The following is a 22,556-nucleotide window of genomic DNA, read 5'->3' on the forward strand; positions in this document are numbered from 1 at the left end:
ACACGGTGGAAGAATCGGCTTGTTAGAACCATTAGTGTCCCATGGGGCATGGCTCGGCACAAGCTACTGTAAAAACATCAAAATTAACTAGGTCTATATTAATTAACTTATTAATGATATGAATTCACTTATAGCTCAGTTTTTATGAAACATCAGATAATAAAATAGCATTTATTTGATATATAAAATATAACATTAAGAAATACCCGAGTACATGTGTACAAAGGAGTGTAAAACCAGACGGGCTCGCATCGTTGCTTACATTTTAAATGTCAGTCATACAGCAGTATAAAATAATAAAAGTATTATTTTTATACTACATGTATGACTGACTTTTATATTGAAATCAATGATACAATCCCCTATGCGTACAACAACATGTTTAATAATAATTTACCCTTAATTGCGCCTCAGATGAACTCAACAGATGCTGGATGTTGACCTACAGTGTACATGTAGAATAGCACTTTTAAACCGAACAGACAGAAATTTACGCGCGGGCCATGTTCTCTTAGCAAGGGCCACGCTGTTTATGAAGAAAGTTATTTAATATTCTCCTGCAACATGTTTGCTCTTAAAACTTTCTGAACGCAAGAGTGTGGACATTATTAAAATATAGAAACCAACACTAACATCTAAAGATGTCCACGTCGGTACTGATGTTAATGTCCAGTACGAAACAGAAGACGTCGACGTGCTGTTAGGGAAGATTCAAGGATTATGAAAGACTGGTTCTTTGCCGAGAAAGGGGTAAGTTACTTTTACTCATTTCTTTTTACAATTTTCGCATATAGAATGATCAAAGTGGATAGCCTGAATCATCGACATTATAAGCATAAGCATAAATTCGCATGGTCGTTTAAAATTGAGCCAAGGGTTTGTTTCAGATTTTACTTAAAGATAATAATTCAACCTCCTGTTTCTAAAAATGATATCTACACCACACTATCATCGAATATTTAAGCCTTCCACAATTCAACTGTGCAACCATGTCTGGCTCTTACCCCCACCCCCAATAATACGGGCGCCTCAGTGAGGAGCACTTGCGTTACCGATTGAAACAATTTGTACAAACATAAATGTTCTTCGTATTATTGTATTGCTGATTGGGTGGATCCAGACAAGCATACATGATTGAGAACCAATGCAGTAGCGTAATTCATGATTTTATTCCTAAAAGACATTTGCCCTGTCTGTCAAATATTTTGATTGGTATTTCATTGCATTCTTTCTGTTCTGCAAAGATTTTTAAAAAATGATCAATTATACTAATTTTTATCTTGTTACAGATTAAACTTCATGAAGGTCACAAAATTTAATCAACACAACAAAGTTAGCAATCATTTGAAAGAAGTGCAAAACATTGACAGCAACAGGAAGAAGTCAGACAAAACCCCATTGCCATGCTAGAGGAAATTCCGACTCCAGTAAAGGGTATGTATAAGACGCTTCAAATCTTTTGATGTAATACACATGATAACATGTGCATTTCATACTCTAACATTTAACCCTCAATACTTTTTTTTAAATATAAAAATTGGAAACCAGATTTTAAATTTCTTTATATATTGCAAATGTACATATTTTGGAAAAATGTATCCTAAAAGTTTTGGAGAAATCTTCCAGAGGACTGTTCCAGAAGTAGAGATGTAAATTTTTTTGAAATTTCTAATGTGTACCCATCATTCCTAACAAGTGGCAAAAATCATAATCTGAGCACAACAAGAGTATAAATTACATGCCATTATTACAGAAAACTGTATGAAAAATGTATATGCAGTTATAATTTTTTTCACAAATCAGCTGTCCACTCAAGTGGATTAGTAGTATGGATGAGAATAGACACAAAAGAAATTGATCAATTATTTGTGCATAACAGTCATTTTGACTAGTGTACATGTCTACAGTAACTTTCACGAATCGTCATAAAGTCCAAAAATGTTGATTGTTGTATTATCCTCAACCTGCCATGGTTCATCCCATAACGACGGTCCAGTGCAACATGTTTTTATGTTTAACAAAATCTCTTTCCTCTAACATTTTTCAGTTATATAACATCCATCAGTTGCATTGATACATCCCGGGTTATATTTGTTGTTTTTTCTTCTTTTTTTAAAAATGATATCTGATGCCATTTATTTTCTATTTAAGCTGGACTGCTATGTGTGTAGTATCATAATAGAATGAATCTAGGGCAAATGGTTTCACATTCAAGAACCTGTCTGTTTTCTTGGAACTGTTTGATGTAAAATTCATGCAGAAGTTACCAATACATTAATTTTTATTTGATTTTTTCAAAACTGTTATTAAGTAGCAAACTTTTTTTGATCTTTACATTTCAGTCTGTATAGTTGTCCATTTCATTCATTTTTTGTCCTAACATGGTGATATAAGAAGTGCATGTTACAGTAGCCATTAGTTAAACCAGACATTCATATTGTGCTTAATTTTATTTGACCCAGTTAATGTCACCAGTGTTTTAAGTCATGAGAAAATTGGCACATGAACCATGGACAGGCATGAAGTTAGGATGGTCAGGCTTGAAATATCAGCATTGATTCTTAAATAGGTCACTTGAGAAAGGATTATATACAGACCACGTATGACAAGTAAATTGTAAGCAACCATATGAGCCCCTGTGAACACTTTTTTTTAAACGGGTACCCAATTGTTCGTTTTATTACCCAGGTTATTATCAATGGGAGAATACCCGGGTACACATTGGCATCTTTATCCAGAAGTAGTCAAATTTGGAATATGCAACGTGACTTGCAGGTATCTCATCAACAGTGCAGTTTATATGTTTGCTACTGAACTATGGTAATTCTATTGGTAGAGCAATTTGACTCATATTCCAAAGGATGAATTTTCAGACTGGGTTGGCTGCGTAAGTGTGTCCTTGGGAAAACAGTTGGCTCCTATTTTCACAGTGTGATAAAGTGCCATCTAATCCAAACTACAATTATGTATTTTGCCTTTACCTTGTAAAACAAATCTTCAAAAATCCACCTTACAGACTGTCTCAAATGCTGTGATCAGAAAAAAAACTTCTACCAACTTTTTCATTTCCATTTCAGGTTTCATTTTTCAACAGTTCAAAACTGAGCCTGCTAACTTAAATTCAGTGGTCAACAGAAGTGCATTGATTCAAAGAGAACAATCTCCAAGTGAAAATATTGTTGCAGACTGGCAAATAATGAAATTCAGAAGCAGGAATGTCAATTACACGTTTTGTTTGCTTTAAATTTTCTGGAACAGTGAAGAATGGTCTTCACGTGAAGCAAATTTCCAGCAGTATCTTTCATTATGACCTTAAAGATTTTAGAATAAATGTGATGTATTAATATAACAGATACATACATACATACATACATACATACTCTAGTTGTCTTACCTTATTAAAAGATTACTAATCAAACTCAAATTATATGATTATGATTACTAGATTTGAATATTGATCTTACTCTGTTTAATTCTTGTAAAAGATGTATGTATTCAATAAAAACTAAATACTATAGTTGTTTTTTTTTGTTTTTGCTCATGTGAGCAAGATGCCGCTCACATGAGCAGATCTTGCTCACATGAGCAAGGTGTGGCTCATGTGAGCAAGATGTTGCTCACGTGAGCAGATCTTGCTCACGTGAGCGAGGTGTGGCTCACGTGAGCAAGGTATGGCTCACGTGAGCAAGATATTGCTCTTGTTAACAATTCCTGCACATGTGATTTTCTTATTAGAATCTATTTGCTCACGTGAGTTCTACCTAATTTGCATGTTAAAATGCACATGAGACTAACCTGAGTTAGATCTCATGTGAGAATCTCATGTGCAGAAGGGTAGGCAGTTTTGGTGTGGGTGGAGTTCAACCAACTATGTCAAATACTGGGAATTATTACTGAGAAGAGACTGAGAACTTGTGTTCAATATATTTACTAAATATTTACTTTTTACATTTTTGTGTTTATAAAATTTTCTATTGAGTCTTGAGTTATTATGCATGTTTAGAGTGTTGGCTTAAGTTGACTTGGGGCTTAAAATTTCTTAATGCACACCTGCCTGTGGTATTATTCATATTATGGAAGCTGGGTGGTGATAGTAGATTTTTGATTCCATGGTTCCATACAAAAGAATAAACTATACTGATGCAAACAACAGTCACTTGAATGTTTACAACAATATCACCACTATGTATGAGCACAAAGCATTTAAGAGCTCATGACAAGTTCAATACTCACGCCATGATTGTCAAAGTGAATAACATCAATGGAAGCCAAGATAGCATACAAAACTAAGAAATACTACCACCACTATGAGCACCAATAAAACATCTCTCAAGATCAGTCAATTACATCATGGTTTCATCTGAGTGCTGAACATGAGAGAAAGTCGATGCCACCAAAATGTGAAGATGCTAACTAAACTGAATGACAGTGGAAGCCCCTTTGCGGCTGCCTCATGTACATACCAACTTCAACCACTAGACTTGAAAATAAATAAATAGTACAAATAAGAATTAAACTAACACTTCCACAACTGATATACTAAATTGGTCATGCAGGCCATTTACGGAAATGGAAGATGTTACTCATGATGATTAGTGAATCTTGCAACCTCATGAATCAAGCCAATTCACACTGAATGGATAACTGTGGCTTACAATATGACAATGAGTAAAAGATTGAATCTAATTATTAGTGGTTTTAAGAAAGCTGGACTTGTTTAATTCTGCAATTTGGGGATTATTACCAGACAAGCAGTTGTGCATACCATGAATGTAATTGACACGATGTTGATACAGTAGCTTTGTCCGAAAATCAGTGAAGTGTGAGCTTTAATATTTTGCTGTAATTAGTGTAAATACATAGTCTTTCATTAATAATATAGTTTCAAGCAACAGATCTAGCATTTTGCAAGCTTGTTGTACTTTTTGATTAAAAATGCATGGATAAAAAGAAACAAGCTTGCAGGAGGGTTAAATTTTTCAACAGCAGTTGCAGTTGTACTCAAATGAAGGATCGATCTGAGTAAGTATTAAATTTAACTTCAATATACTAGTATCTTTTAAAGTTCTTTCTTTCATTTTCACCATAATTTGAATATCATATGCTTTTTCTCATTTCTCTCTATCCTTATTTATCTCGCAAATCAATTTAAGGCAGTGAGTGGAAATTACAGCATCCAGATACCTTATACGACACTGTGTGCATTAGAACAATATAAAATGCTTTCCAATTTTTTTTCAAAGGGTTAAAATAAAACAAACACATGTACAAGCTAATATTTTATTACCCAATTTCAGCACTGACAATGATTTATCAAATACTAGTGGCTTTGTCAATATCTAAGAATGAAATATACAGTAAGAAAACCAGGGAAGAGTTATCATCGTCACATGTGGCTAACTTTTTTCAGCAGATCTGTACATTTGTGGTTTGGGGCAACCACAAAGGCCACAAAAATTGGTCCCTGATGAACATTTCTGATACTGCAGTACATGTATTAATAATGACGTTCCTTTCTAATTAATAAATATCAGTATCTTTCTAAATATATGTAATCTCATAGTTTTAATTTTTTTCTTCTTTCACCAGCTCTCAAAAGAGAACAATTAAGAAAATACAACATTCTGCAAGAAAACACTTAATTACTTTGAGCATGTTCTAATGAAATGATGCATTATTTAATGAACTACACAGAAGTAATTGTCAAATGGAGGTAAGTGAGTCTAATTATTTCTTCCAGTAATTAGAACTTTAGTTATGTCCCTTTACATAGTTTGACTGACTTTTTCAAGGCCAAGAGGCCAATGATTCAATGAGTCAACTGAGAAAGACCATTTTGCTGTTGTACAGTACTACACTGTCAAAAGTGTATTGACTCAGCAAATGACAATATTGTACACTACACCGTGAAAGTTTATACCCAGATCTGTTGGCACTCATCTACCAAGAATTTCAAGCAAACAGTACAAGACTGATAAAATACCAGACATTGGTCTACCTAGAATTTCAAGCAAACAGTGATAGGAACTGGCTTTTCAGAAGTCTTGTGCTGCTCACAAATTGCTTTTAATGTACCTGACTCCACTATTCTAAATCCATGAGAACTGCTTCTCCCAATCACATCTCTAAGTTCTCACATTTGTAGTTCTGCCGCCATTTTTATCAGCATCCTTCACCATAATAATGACAGAGTCAGCATTAAATATTCCTTCCAATTTAGATTTCCTTCCCTTGTGCTATCACTTTGGTCTATTTTGTGCCTTTAATAAACATCAGTATGATTTTCATAGCAAGTCTTTGTCCAAAAATGAAAACATATTTTGCTGACTCATTTTTAGAAGACAAAACACTTTTGTGCACTCTTTTAATAAGTGTCCGCTACTGATGAAATAGTTGTTGTTTTTATTGCTATTATATTATTAGTTTTATTATTTCATAATGATTGGACAGTACTGCTCAAATGAAACTGAGATTACTTTCAAGGTTTATATGATGCCAAACAATCACAGGTGCTTACACACATTCAGTAGAACACCTGTTTCTTTAAAGTCATCCCATCAGAAAAGGATTAAGTATTAATTAGTAACACTGGCTTCCTCCATGTTTTCCTAAGCCTAGCCATTAGTTATTCCACAGATTGGCCATGGCTGACCGAATGTATAAACAGGGGAGTTTCACAGACAAAAATGAGGCACACGATGGGGATACATTACTAAGAGAAACAGAACATCCTTTTGACCCAGAAACTCGGATCCCTGAGAGCCCCATGTCATATGTTTTAATGATACAAGCCTATTAACCAATTTTGATAAAAGTATGATTAGAAACTGGGTCACTAAAGTGCTGACAAGCTATAATCCCACTCAATTGGATTACCCCTGAGATCAATGAGGCTAGGCACCTAAGAGATAAATTTCCACAAGAAAAAAGACATGAAAAGCTTTGTTAAAAACTGTCATCCAAAATTAATGCCCTACTCAGCAGAATCAAGAATAATTTATCTACAGAAATTTGCAAACTATAACAATTTATAAATTCTTCCAACAATAGATTACTGTCTGAATGTAAGGGGAAACTGCCAAATCTCAGCTTGACAGGATTTATAAACTTTAGAAACAGGCAGAAGGCATTATTTTAAATGCATCTATTGATCATCTATCTAAAGCATTGTTTACAGAACTCAAATGGTTCACAATATATGAAAGGATAGATTTTCACAAGGCAGTTCTTGTATATAAATGTACACATGGAGCTGTACCAGAGTATCTATAGGACTTATTCAGGTCTTTTTTGACACAGTACCAGTTGCGATCAACATCACATAGAAACCTTCAAGCATCAAAACCAAGAACAGAGCAATTTAAAAAGAGCTTCCAATACTCTGGTACATTTATGTGGAACAAGCTTCCACTACATGTAAAATCTACTTCAAATATTACAGTATTTAAGAAGAGATAATATGAGTATGTTTGCGTTTCTAGTAGATTATAATGGAATTTAGTATTTTAATACTAAAAGCACATTAACATAAACATAAACAGTAATTAATGCTATCTTTCATATCATAAATATTGTTAAACTCTTCTTGAGAGGGACCCAAGGGTAAATAGTCCATGACTAAATTAGTCACCCTCTATAAACAAAGTATTATTATTATTATTTTATTATTATTCCAAATCTACTGAGAATTATAGCTTCCAGAGTGGACATTGTAAGTGTAGCTTATCAAATGCAAGATTACCTCCTTAATATACAAGGAACTAACCATTCAAGATATTAATGACAGAAGCCCATATTTCAAACTGATAAAAAGTATGATCAAAAATATGGATTCTAGATTGGTAACAAGCTCAGCCAATCAAATGCAAGATCATCACATTATGAGTGCATCTCACTCGTTATCAAACCTATCCAAGTTCTTGATATATTCCAAATTTCAAAATCAAACCAAATTTACAACCTTAATGGTGGTACCAATTAGAAGTAAGATTACATCATTAGTATGCATGGATCTTTCTCATTATCTAAATTTCCCTAATTGATGAGATAATCATGCCTAATTATCACAGCAATTTCATCCATTATTTATGATTTTCTCAGAGCAACATTTCTAGTAGACAGTCAAAATTTGATGTAACTATATTGAATGCAGAATTGCAGAGTAATAAGAATGTAATTTGTGCATATTACATGCAGTAAAACCTCCCCATTAAGATCACCCATCAGACATGAAAATTGGTCTTAATTTGGTGATGGTGGTAGTTTTAATTTGGTTGACAGGCCTGCAAAAAGAGGTCTAATGAATGCTGACATGGGTACAAAAAATGTTTGCTTGTAAAGTTACCTACATCCAAAATCATCTCAATCACCTTTTTAAAAATTGTTGTTGTTGTTGTAGGGTTTAACGCCATTTTTCAGCACACGATAGGCTATACATGGCGGCCAGTATTAATGGTGGAGGAAGAACCCAGGAAAACCCCCGGAAAGAACCACCGACCCACAAGAAGCTACTGGCAAGCTTTCTCACATACCCACATTGGCTGAATCTGAGACTCGAACTCACGCAGATAGAGGTGAGATGGCAGTGATCCGTAACGGAGAGCGCTTTAGACCACTCGGCCACTCGGGGCCCCCCTTTTTAAAAATTATCATCATTGATAATGTGTATATCTTCTGAACAGTGAATACATAATAGAGTAATTAACTATATATTACTAGTCTGTTTGCACACCAGTTACTTATTTCAAACTGAGTAACATCTCAGTTTGGTAACTGGGTGCTCCTTGCATATGGAACAGGAAATGGCAGTCAAATGCAAAAGTGGAGACCGGTTGCAATTGAAGATTTAATTGAATATAAATCAATATAAAATACTTTTAACTGGTAAAAAGTGGTCTTAATTAGGGATAGATCTCATTTATGGGCAGTCAGCAGTTTTAATGAAGTGAGAATTAACCCAGAGTCAAATCATCAATGAACACCGCTGCCTTAAAAAATAAACAAGTGAAGTACCAACAGCACAATTCCATTATAATTTAAGCAGCCCATTTGTTCATTAACTAGCAGTTCAAAAATTTTGTAATAAAGTGTGACTGAATGACAGTTTTAGAAACTAAAGCAATGCATCAATTGGCACATCTTAATAAGGAACAATTGTATCTACCTCTGCATTCATCTGTCTTGTCACATTGCACCTGTTCAAGGTTTTATTGAAGGCTGTCCAAGATAAACAAATGGTCACAGAGGTCAGTGGGAGGAACCATGGCACCCCACTAAGGTCAAGGTCACTCAGATCTGTAAGAAAGTACATTTCATCTGGAATGCCCTTGATCTCATTCCTAGCCAGGGACAGTTTCGTCAGGACAGTCAGATTCCCAATGCCTGATAGAGAAGAAAAACAATGTCAAATAAAGTTTTATAAAAAAGAAACTCTTGGAGCAAGTCTGATTTTTAAAGCGTAACTGTATATAGGGAAATTTATTTTTGCAACTTCTGTAGTAAAGTGGGAAATTGTGAAAATTTAAATTTATGATGTAAAACAATCATGCCACCAAATCACACATACACACATGCGTATGCACACAAACACTCTACATAATTCCCAAAATTATAAATTTGTGAAAATTTCATAATGAAGCAATTTCCTCTCATACTATGTCTGTCATCATAAAATGTTCTTATTCCTTAACATTTTCTTATGCAAGTCGGTCAATTTCAGCTGACTGGAAGCATTATTTTATGTGAGCCTGTCAATTTCAGCCAACTGGATGATGATTTTGTGCAGGCCAGTCAATTACAGCTCACCCGAAGGCTGCTTTTATACAAAATAGCCAATTACAGCTGGCTGGAAGTATGATTTTATGTATGCCAGTCAAATACAGCTGGCTGGCAGCATATTTTTGTGCTGTAGATTATTTCCAGTATCAAATGTGCATACATGTACTGTAAAATATGAAAAATAGGCAGACATGAAAAAAGCACACTATAAATTCACTATTTTTCATGGGGTACCAATTTTTGTAGACTTCATTATTTCTACAAACACAAATTTAAACTAATGACACAATGAACAGTGATCATTCTTTGGAAAGAGAAGTTGGGGAGCATTACCAGGTAGAATATACTGGAATAGTGATTATGTGTTCAGTTAATTTAAGATAGATGCTCAAAATATCAGTAATACAAAGGCAAAAATCTGCAAAACCCAATTTCTATAAAAGAATTCAACAATTTGTAGCTATTTTCTGGCCAAAATGACATCCAATAGCACAAAGTATTCTGTCAGATATATTTGATAAATCTGTTTAACTGGCCTCTACTACATCATCCTAAAAGCATGACTGAAATAAGATTTCATCAAAAACATGATTTGCTCAGACAATCTTCTCTGTGATTGGAAATAACTGAAATTGACACCAATTTCATATCTTCACTTAAGTTTGTAGGGCATTATGCTGTTATCTTCAAAATAGAAGAAACAGTGCAATTTCCTTGTGCAAGGAAAATCTTGTCAAGAATAAATCCGATCGTGATGAAGCAGAGATGACTAACATCCAAATCCTGCATATCATACTTCCTGCTGGTGCACGATCAGTCATTTCTGTCAGTAAAAAAGGAAATTATTGACAACATCCACTCCCTTTCTCCAAATTAATTAGACAAGATGTAAAGCAATGTGGTTATTAAATGACTGGTAAATTAGTACTTAAATCATACATTGGAAACAAATCTGAAATGTCTTTTATGTTTATATATGTTATCAGTGGCTAGACATGATGTCATGTCATAATGAAACAGTTTGCATGGAATCATTGAAGTAATGGGGGTGGGTACAGATTTTAATAGATGTGAGTTAGTTACATTGTGTTAATTTGTAGGAGAAGAGTGTCAACAGTTCTTTTTATGCTAACAGAAATGAGTGCATGTGCCTTCTACAGCTGTCTCTGACAAATTCTCAATTAAAGAACATAATGGCAAATGACTAATAATTATTCACAACTGCTGATTAAGGTAACTTATATTGGGCTAGTATCATTCCTTAACTTTCTGCATCAATATGGAAAAAGTATCGATACATCATTTATCATTCCATCACTAACACAGGGTTTTACTAATTTCAGAGGGTCTTCACTAATTTAAATAAGCTAATGGGTCTGCAGTAAATATTTAAAAAAAACTATGTCTTCACTAACTTTAAAAGTAGGCTTTCAGGGACTTCATTAATTTGAAAATAATCTCAGAAGGTCTTTACTAAGTTTAAAAAAATACAGAGGGTCTTCTCTAATTTAATAAAATGCAGAAGGTCTTCACTACTGTAATTTTAAAATTAAGCTCAGAAGGTCTCCACTAATTTAAAAAAATAAGCAGAGCATCTTCACTAATTTAAATTACAGGTTCAGAGGGTCTTCACTAATTTCCAAAAATAATCCCAGAGATTACTAACTTTAAAAAGCATTTTAACATTTAAACTTCTGAAAAGATACTCCTAAGATCCTAACATTATATCCTAATTTCATATGTTTAAATTTACACCCCTCCCTTGATAACTAGTGAGCAACAGGGTCCATAAATATTGACCGCAAGTTAGGCAAGGGTACATGATAGTGAAGGAAACAATTTCTGGTTGAAACTGACAGTGTGGAGCTGTAACAGCAATATATGATGATACCTCAGAATTATCTCAAACATCTGAATAATAAATTTTCATTTAGATGTTAGATCTTAAGAAGTCAAATAGAGTTAAGATACAATATAAATCAAGCTGACATGCAACAGTCACAAATATGTGCATCAGTAAAGTTCTGAATTGCCTCCCTCTCAGTAGCAAAGCATACATATGGACACAAACAAAGACTTTGTCCATCAATGTATATATATTAGAAAGCTGGCAAAGAGGAGAATGCCAACGCTTCCTTTACAAAAAAATCTAAATGTACCCAGTAGGACTCTTGACTCTAACTATTCAATGGACACTATTGTAGATGCAAATGTAAATGGATTTTCAGGATCTAGTATGTGACTTTGAAGACGCTAATATATATGAGCATCTAAATATAGAAATAGAATGTCAGAATGATAAAAGTAGTATGGAGACAATCTCAGTGAGTACCCCATTGCATAATGACATGCATATAATTGATATGAAACTAGATACAAAAGTTCTAACATAGGTCACTTAAATGTACAAGGTACAGTGGGAAAAATAGACCAGATTAAGTTAATGTTGTCTTCCAAGGAAAATAATACACATGTTTTAGGACTCACTGAAACCAAATTAAATGCTAACCACCAATGATAATCTATTTCACTGTCAAGAATACAATAAACCATTATGCAGGTACAGAGAGACAGCAGGAGGAGGTCTTGTTATGTACAGTGGGGAAGATGTAAATGCAGAAAGGCGACTTGACATGGAGTCACATGAAATTGAGAGTATCTGGGTGGAAATTTCTCAAAATAATGCAAAATCATTCTCAGTTGGTTTCATTTATAGGCCACCTTCCTCCAAAGCAATTTGGAATGATAACTTTTTGAAACAAATGGAATATGTTCTTCCACAGGAGAAAAAAACATATATACTCGGCGATATAAATAAGGTCCTTCTGAATACTCAAATAAGGAACAACCAGATGGAATTTATTTAATCATTTGGCCTAGTCCAACTGGTAAATGAGCCAACAAGGGAAACAGAAAAATCTAGCACTCTTGTTGATCACATTTATACCAACCTACCAGACAATTGTGGCTTGTGTTAATGTACCGAATGTTGGTCTTGGCTTTAGACAGAAATATTCCTGTGAGACTGCCTTGATCTCCCTAACTGATAGATGGCAGAGAGACAGTAGGGCAAATTCTTATTGTACACATTAGGGAAGATGTAAATACTGAAAGGCGACTTGACTTGGATTCACATGAAATTGAGAGTATCTGGGTGGAAATTTCTCAAAATAATGCAAAATCATTCCTAGTTGATTTCATTTATAAGCCACCTTCCTCCAACACAATTTGGAATGATAACATTTTGAAACAAATGAAATATGTTCTAGCACAGGAGAAAGAAACATACATTCTCGGCGATATAAATAAGGACAATCTCAATACTCAAATAAGGAACAACTGGATGAAAATTATTGAATCATTAGGCCTAGTCCAGCTGGTAAATGAGCCCACAAGTGTAACAGAAATATCATGCACTCTTATTGATCACATTTATACCAACCTACCAGACAATGTGACTTGTGTTAATGTACTGAATGTTGGTCTTAGTGACCACTATCCTACTTTTTTGACAAGAAAGGTTAAATGCAAGAGAAATAAGAAAAACACACACAAAGCTAGTGACTTACAGATCGTTCAAAAATTTTAATGAAGAACAATTTCTCAATGACCTATATAAACTTCCATGGAGTATGATCCAAAATTTGGATGACATAGATGAAGCTCTGAGGGTGTGGACTAACTTATTTATGGATGTCATTAGTCTCAAAGCATGCACCACTGAAAGTACATCAAGTAAAGAATGAAATCCAACCTAATTGGCTTACTACTGAAATCCTCGATGCTATGAAAACACGAGACAAATTCAAGGTTATGGGAAACCATGCACAATATAAAGTATGAAGAAATATTATAACAAGTATGATTAAAAAAAAATTTAAAAAACGTATTATCAATCATTGCTTGAAAACAAAAAAGCAACAAACTCCATTTGGAAAGTCTTCAATGAACTCACTGGAGGAACAAACAAATATCAGACAAATAAAATTCACTCACTTCTGGTAACTGACACCATAGACACTGATGACAATGACATTGCAAATGTTTTCAATGAATTTTTTCACTAACATTACCACAAAGATAAAAGAACCAGTGATAGAAAACAACTTTAATGAACTGAAAAAGTTCTGAGGCAGCAAAATCTCTAAGGAGGTATGTTTTCTATCTCACCAGTATCAGCAAACTTAGTTAAAAAATATCTCAATGAACTTGATACCAAGAAAGCTACAGCACTTGATCAGATTGGACCATGACTCATTAAATCTTCTGCCTCTGCTATTTTAGATAGCATAACATTCATACCGGTAATCAATTTAAGTACTGCGACCTTGTCTGTCCCCAAAATATGGAAAACTGCAAAAGTAACTCCTATTCACAAATCTGGTTCTAAGGATGATGCGGATAACTACCAGCCAATCTCAATACTACCAAACTTGTCAAAATTGATTGAAAAATATGACCATTACTCATTCATGTCATATTTAACAAAACACCCGCTGTTACACCCTAATCAATCAGGCTTAAGACATAAACATTCATGCGAGACTGCCTTGATCTCCCTAACTGATAAATGGCTTCAAGCACTTGGCCAAGGTAGAATAATAGGATCTGTATTTGCAGATTTCAGGAAAGTTTTGACATGGTGGATCAGGAAATCCTTTTTAAGAAACTGAAAATTTACCAATGTGATGAAAGCACAGTTAGATGGTTTACTTCATACTTAAGCAAGAGAACACAACATGTTTATATAAATAATGTTCTGTCTTAATCTGGAACAATTAGATATGGAGTACCACAAGGCTCAATTCTAGGTCCATTACTATTTATTTTATTTATAAATGACCTACCACTTTTACTAAGGGACTCAATATCATCTACAGATCTCTATGCAGATGACACAGCATTGTCAGACATCCAAAACACAAAGCAAGAACTCGAAATTTCTTTACAGAATGCCCTAAACAAACTGGACAACTGGTGCACATAAAATGGTATGGTGGTAAATACTGGTAAAACTATAATATTACTTATCCCAACATGGCAAAAAAGGACAATTCTTGATAGTGATGAACTATGTCTGACATGAAAGGATAAAAATTTGCAAATGGTCTGTCATGATAGACTACTTGGTGTTTTGGTAGATAATAACCTATCATGGTCTGAACATATCAAACATATCAGTAAACAAGTCAATTCAAGTTTATGGCTTCTCAGTAGGATAAGACATTTTCTCCCTGAAAGGCACAGAAAACTTTTTTATAAAAAGTTACATACAACCTTATTTAGACTACTGTAATACAGTATGGGGTAATTCAAATGATAAAAACATAGCAAACCTGGCACATCTTCAAAAAAGAGCATTGGGGCTAATATCAATCCAGAAAGAAAGCAAGGAAAATTTAGCTGGTAAGTTAAAAATATTACCTATTAAAGACCAAATCTGTTTGAGAAAAGCCAAATTAATGTACAGGATATCCAATAATAGTGATCCTGAATATTTACAATCACTATTCCATTATAGGCTACCTGGCAATATTCCCCACCTGAGATCCATGTCTACCAAACAGTATACAATTCCCAAACCAAATAAAGAATTATCCAAAAAAGTTTCCAATACTCCGAAACTTTGCTCTGGAATAGTATTCCAGTTGAGATTAGAAATGCCCACTCTTTTACTTTCTTCCAAACCCAATATATCCAGTGGCTTCAGAGATGCAGCTAAAATAAATAAATTCCTTTGAATGAGGACCTCAAGGTAAATTAGTTCTTAGCTAATTGTGTTACCCTCTTTAAATAAAGTCATTATTATTATTATTATTATTATGTGCATCATTCACAAGGTACAAATGAACTAATCTTCATAGCTAGAATTACACTCATAAATCAATGGAACCAAACACATCAATACGGTGTGCACTTTTATGTTAACAGCAATTTTAAATGTCATCACTTATTCAATGATAATTCATGGCAGTGACTACGCCTTTTGTACTAATAAACAGTCAGCATATGACAACTGCAAAAAAAACATCAGGATCAAAAGAAGAAAAAAAATTGACCAGAAAAGAGAAAACCCGAGTTTAATCAATGATTACAAGAGTCATTTCTACTTTTACTAGTCTCCAATAAGTATTATTGTGTAGAAAATAAATTCAGACAAAATTGATATCAGTAATATTGGCCCTTTTATATGTAAATATGTTTCATTAATCTTGTATCTTTACATTTTAATCATTAACCTTTTTTTTGTTGAAAAACACAGCTTGGAGAGGATTTTCTTTTGAAAATCAATCCATAATTGATCATATAAGAATATTGATTAAACACAGTTTGTAAAACACCGACACATCCCCAGAAATGATCTGAACATGAAGATAAAGCAGTTAACTTCAAAATTTGTCCTCTTGTACCAACAAACCAGAGTGGATATATATGTGTATGTACCAATAATCATAAAAATGTTTTGAAATTCTGTAAAAATTTTATGAGCAAATACCTTTTAGACTCTCGATAGTTCCTATATTGGCCAGGTACAATTCTGTCAACTTGCTGAGCTTAAACACAAAATCTGGAAATCTGTGCAGTGGATTGTCTGACAGATTGAGATGTGTCAAATGCTCCAGTTTTGATAGATCTGGCAAGTCAGTGATATTATTCATTGACACATCAAGGTAAGTCAGGTAATGTGCAGTTTTGATTTCTGTTGGTAGGGTAACCAGCTGATTGTTAGAGAGACAAAGGTATTTCAATCTGTCAAATTTCTGGAAGAAATCTGTAGGAAGTCTCTCAAGGGAACGGTCTCTCAAGTCAAGTTTATCAGGGAACTTACAGAGCTGTTCAATTTTCTGTGTTGTAATGCCAACCAATGACTTCCCCACATATGATGCTGCATTGTCTAGTCCACGTTGGATGACTGTGTCCAGGTCAGGCAAATGTTCCCTTACTATAGGCGCCAAACGGGCAAAATATTCCATTAGCTCCTGAAATGAAATTAGAAAAAATACTACAATTTACTTTTAACACATCAGTGGCTATGTGACACAGAAGAAATGCAAGCCAAGTACCATTTCCAAAGACACCAGGGATGATTCCAACAATAAAATTTTGGGACCACCATTCCGAACACTAGGAACATTGTATTGTGAAACAATTATGTTGGGAATTTTAAATACAAAGGCTTAATATAAAGTTAGGCTCCATTATAATAATCATGTTTGTTAACACATTAACCCCTGGAGCTTTTTGTCATTTTCGCCTGAAAATCGAGTAGGAAACACATTTTGAAAGCTATTTCTGAATAGATCCGAAAACACCCAATCCCCGGTGATCTTTCAAAAACATACTGCTTAGTTGTGTTAGAAATATCGTTTGTTGTTGGCTATTTGACTCGCACATGAACAAAAGGGTAAAAGTTTGATTTTTTAAATTTGTTTTTGCTAAACGGAGCCATTATTTTTGTATGAAGACCACTCTTTACTCCAAATTTCCATCTTATCCTACTTTTTGCAAAGGCTCATCTGTCTCTTTGCAGTTCATACTGGTTTGTCTTAGATCTGAGACCAAAAAGTCTAAAATTCGAACACAAAATCAAATTCCGACCACGGGCAAATTTTGGGTACAGAAAAAAAGTCGGGTCCAAAAAATGAGTTTTTTTTATCTGTATTGTAGTGCAACTAGATATTCCAGATTATTTGGTATCATTGTAGAGCTACATCTGTCTACCTTTCTATAATACCACCCACTTTAGTGTATCATGCATGACCATGACGCTACAGAGCTCGGCAGTAGGCTACTACCTCCTGCCCCGTTAAGTAGTCGCTAGTGGTTAATGTGTTAACTTGTATGCATTATTGGAGTAAAGTGCCCAATGATCATATGGCACAGTTACTTGTTTCACATTGAATGAAAGTTCAGTATTTTAAAGGATAGATCTCACTGCAGAATATTTACCAAACAGACAAGTCTACAAACTAGAAAAGTGAACATTATGTAAAACTATTTTCAATAAAAATAAAAGTATGAAATAGAATGTCATAATAACAAATATGACTTAGTTCATTAGAGGTAAAGCAGCTGAAGAGTCATTTAGTATTTTGCATCAGTGCACCCTGGCAGATGCTTTTAAGGCCATGTCTTGAACATAAAACAATTCAAAGCAAAGAATGAGTGTATCAACCATTACCAATATGTAAAGTCTACTATTCAAACAGCTAATCAGAAATAAAATTTTATTACAGAAGGAATACATATCTGTCATTATGAAAGTGCAGGATGGGTTAGTTGTCTGCTTTTGTGAGCCTTTTGACAATGCACATGTTGGAAAATCCTAACATTACAGGGTCCATGTCGGAGGCTGATTCTGGCAAAAGGGTCACCTCTGAGTCTGTCATTTCACCCGAGCAGGTGTTCTACAGATATTATGAACTTCTGAGAGTGACAGCTGTAAGGTGAAGCTATTTGCATTTGCATCAAGAGCAATGGAGAGAATGTTGGCATACCTCTATGCTACTTGATATACTGTGGCTGAAATTTCTTTGGATATTGTACTTATGGAAATTGTACATGATCTAAGCACACAGCTAACCAAAATGACTGCTTCCATGTGCTCTGAAGATAAGTCTAAATAACCTAAAGAACACTATCTTTAGTAGTTATTATTAAAATAGGGAAAATTAATTTTGCCAGACTAGACAATACCTGCTTGTGAAAGTGCAATGAATGAATGGCCAAATATATAAAACGTATTTAAAAAAATGTTAGCAGCTCATTTTTATTTTTATAATTTATGTTTAAAAGTCCAGGAAGTGAAAATAACCAAGTAGACCTAGCCGTTTTTTGGAAGGTGCACATCTGAAGTAAGACCAAGCCGTGTACTCTATAACCCATAGTACACCCATCAACCATACACAAAAATAAAGGGAATTACAAGTTTATTTTTAAACAATACCCAAGATATACAAGGTTTTTATATAAATAGTCAGTATAACCAGTGAGGAAAACCAGGAAAATTCTTTTTCTTTAAAACTCGAACCCTCTGCAAAATACAAAACTGTAGAGTGCCACATATAAAGGTCTAAAGTGCACAATTTACTTTGCCCTGCATTGAGTTCATTGCATTACCCCCACCCCATTTTCTTTCAATACAAATGTATTAAAAATCAAAGTAAAATGTCAACTTTTGTGTCATTTTCCCTTGAAAGAGTAAGATGGAAAGATACAAAGATTAGTCTTATATTCTGTAGTCAGATTTGTTGATTATATGTATATTAATTACACTGATATCTAGGCCTACACAATCCCTGCCAAAAAATTTCACATGAACATTGAAAAACACAAGAAAAATTGAATATTTGTCTGAAACAAATTATGACTCAGTGGATTTATTCAGATCCATTAACAGAATTAATCATTTTATTCAATAATTTATCATATAAACATACGAAAAAAGGGCTTCAGCTGTGGAAGATTTTCAACTAAACTATTTTCAACATTGCCATTTTACATTATTCAGCAACTGTAATGAAGCTAAATAATACGTTTTCACCTTTTTATAAACTTCTAATAATATTTCATCATTATTTTGATAGATATGCAAAACCATTCGTCTAAAGTGAATTTTCAACAATTACTCCCGGGTATTCTGTCTGGAGAGGTAATTTCATTCAGATATTAGGCTCTAACCTGGACCCTGACTTGATAAGATTAAAAGCAATATCAAGCTTTTATATCAATAAGATGACTCACTGCAGCTGGTATGAGGGGAGAAAAAGGAAAATTACAGTTCCAAGCTAGTAACATGTAACAGATATTTAATTTTTGTAATTTTATTCATGGTTGTAAATTGTACAGAAAATCCTTAGTTAGATTTTGCCTACATGACCTGAGTCTGTTAAGAACGTAAAATTACATAGGATATTATAAACAGATGTTGATATATGTGTAGATCTTTACTCATAATAATCTTAACAATAAGACTTAATGGCACCTTTGAATTAATTTCTCACTGGCTCAGATTGGGTTTAGGTGGTTCAAAAAATTTAGCAACTTCCCACTGGTTGGGCTAGGTTACATAAATAGACCAGTTTAACAGAAAATGAGTAGCAAGATCTGTCATGTGTTGTCTATTGCAAAATATAGCTGCAAAAGAAGGTGTATATAAGGAGAGAACTGAGCAATCAGATTCATTCCTATTTTGGAGTCATCCTCATTTCTTGTGCTCCTGTTGTAAGTCTGCAGACATGTTTTATATTGTACTTAGATATTCTTCAGGAGGAAAAACATTTGTTTGGACTGTTCAGTGGAAATAGAAAGTGCTCACTATTTGGACTATGATATTATTCAGGAAGTGTTGTGAATTATTCGAAAGAGTTCTGGATGATGCCATCTTGATGTCAGGATTCTTGGCAGACCACTAAATTTCCGGTTTTGAAATTTATACTGAACTTGTCATTTCTTTGGGCTTTCATAGAATTTGTCAGGATTATTTTGGATTCACATCATAATACTGTAAGTTCCTCTCACATTTTCATTTATAACTTAGATAATTAAACTGTTAAGTTTTAACCAAACTTGTTGGTTTTGCTTCTTTCTGTTACTTAGTTTGTGACCATGGAGTTTTAACAAATGGACTGATGGAAAACTTCTCACAAGTAAGTTTCACTAACTTAAGATTGGAATATATTTCAAAATAAAAAGTCTAGGGCCACTAACAAAAGTTGGGGCTGCAAGGCAGCCTTAATTAATATAGCAGCATAACTGCTGGACACCAAAAAAGATGCCCTATGCTGCTCTTTGTGGGAACTGAACCCATGACACTTGGATTTCCAGTCCCAAGCTTTTCCAACTGAGTTACTGTGACTCTCCCTGTACAATTAGGGACTGTTGTTTCCACTTACTATGAATTGGTTTATTTTTATGGGCATTAATTTTCGAAGTTAAATAAAACATTGCATTTTTGTCAGTGCTGAAATTTACATATACACCTTAAGGCATTTACAGCAAATACTTTCTGCACTGAATATTTAAATTTACTGGCTGTACTCTAAGTTTCAGTAAAGGGTATTATGGAATAGTGGATCAGCCAGCCATACACACAGGGACTCATATCGTCGCTTAAAAATGACCTGTCATACATGTACGTGTAACTAGTTTATTATGTAACTAGTTATTATATAGTACATGTATGACAGGTCAATTTTAAGCAACGATAGGAGCACCTGTGGTCATACATGAATGTGAGGTAAATCAGTGTGAAAAAAATGTACCTTACATGTGCTTCATTTGGTGCAACCATAATGAGAGAGAGAGAGGAGTATGAAAAAATGCACTTCCCAAGCTACCACTGTAGAAAAAGGGGGCTAACTCTTGTATATGAATACTCATGACAGGGACATTTGTTTATGACACTTATGACAATCAGTGTGCACTGATTACAATTGGCTTTAACATGGAATTTACACAAATTATACAATCTGAAAGTGTACAGTAAAGGTATTACCAGATATACTATCTTGCAAGTGTCCATTAATTCGATTCATGCAGAGTAGGGGTTGTCTTATAAGCACAACATACAAAATATTTGATAAATTTAGAGATAAACTCTAAATATCTGCAGTATGTACAAATACTGTATATTCAGATGATTCTCATACCACTAATCCAATTCAGAAATGCGTATATGGCACGGACTGTGTGTATCCATTTCATGACTGTATTCATTAAATAATACTTGTATCAACAGTTATCTGGATATTAATAATTTTAAAATATTAATGTTAAATTAAAATTATCCAACCCTAACTGAAGTGTCCATCAATGTTATTTATCATGGGTGTTTACTGGTTAAGTATATTGCTTCCATTTGTGTGCAAATCTGAACAACCTGCATTTATATTATATTTTGGGTTTTGCTGTGTAAACACTGTCTCAGATTCAACAGAAGTTTTGATTTTCTTTAGAATTTCCTTTTCATAAGTAAGTTTTAATTCCCATTAGTTATCTGCCCATGCATTTTGGATGATAAACCTTGGCTTGTAAAGGCAGCACTCACTTTGTTTTCAAGTTTACAGTCTGTTTGATCAAGCCACAAATTTGATCCTTGTTCAGTGCCAAACAGAGTCCTTCAGTTCCAAGTGCACATTTGATCACTGTCCCTTAGCTTGTAAAGGTTATCACCTGTTTTCCCGCATGACAACCCTTTGATCTGGCCATGATATATGTACAGTTTCCAGTGAAAGTGGGTGGTTATTTAAACTCCCTGTGATTTTGCTGCACAACTGACACCTGTCCCGTTGTATACTTAAATAGATTTCACAGACTGAATGAACAAAGTGTTACTTATAGAGTCCAAGCCCAGTCTCCACATAAGCACCCATAAAGATAACAAATCAAAGTTGGACAATATTTACAATGCCTATACGATGCTGGATTTCAAAACTTCATTTGATCATTCAGATGATAAGGTTTAAATCGTAGGCTTTTTATATTAGACAGTGACATTTATACCATGCCGTGAATCACAGAAGTGTGGGCCTGACTTTGTTCATTTGTCAGATGTAAGGAACTAACATCTTACAGGATACTGTGAACTGGATCATTCTAGGTTACTATTTATAAATCAGTATGTGACCTATAACAGAATGCATGGATTTATCATAAAAATGGATTTAAAATGTCAAGCATTTTGGATTATATTGATATTATGACAAGAAGATGAACAAAATGCAAGTTATCAATTTATTTGTCTTATGTCACATGTTTAGGCTCGAATAAACAGTAAC

At 34.0% G+C, this 22,556-nt stretch overlaps 1 protein-coding gene and 1 long non-coding RNA gene across 2 annotated transcripts in view; one reads left to right on the forward strand and one right to left on the reverse strand.

Moving 5' to 3' along the window:
• The first annotated feature begins 419 nt into the window (after positions 1 to 419).
• LOC149782266 (uncharacterized) lies at positions 420 to 3,153 on the forward strand. Its single transcript, XR_016414576.1, has 3 exons — positions 420 to 750; positions 1,290 to 1,434; positions 3,078 to 3,153. It is a non-coding gene; the product is annotated as an uncharacterized LOC149782266 (long non-coding RNA).
• A 5,986-nt stretch (positions 3,154 to 9,139) lies between these two features.
• LOC149782267 (uncharacterized) overlaps positions 9,140 to 22,556 on the reverse strand; it is an 85,019-nt gene continuing 71,602 nt past the window's right edge. Inside the window, exons 2-3 of the mRNA XM_089935107.1 lie at positions 16,274 to 16,757; positions 9,140 to 9,381 (exon numbers count right to left, since the gene is read on the reverse strand). Of these exons, the coding sequence (XP_089791233.1) occupies positions 9,140 to 9,381; positions 16,274 to 16,751 (720 nt within the window). The 5' untranslated portion in view covers positions 16,752 to 16,757. The remainder of the gene's footprint in view (positions 9,382 to 16,273; positions 16,758 to 22,556) is intronic.

Source organism: Sinohyriopsis cumingii, chromosome 15, assembly GCF_028554795.1.
Source record: "Sinohyriopsis cumingii isolate HCF-2022 chromosome 15, ASM2855479v2, whole genome shotgun sequence".
NCBI lineage: Eukaryota > Metazoa > Mollusca > Bivalvia > Unionida > Unionidae > Sinohyriopsis > Sinohyriopsis cumingii.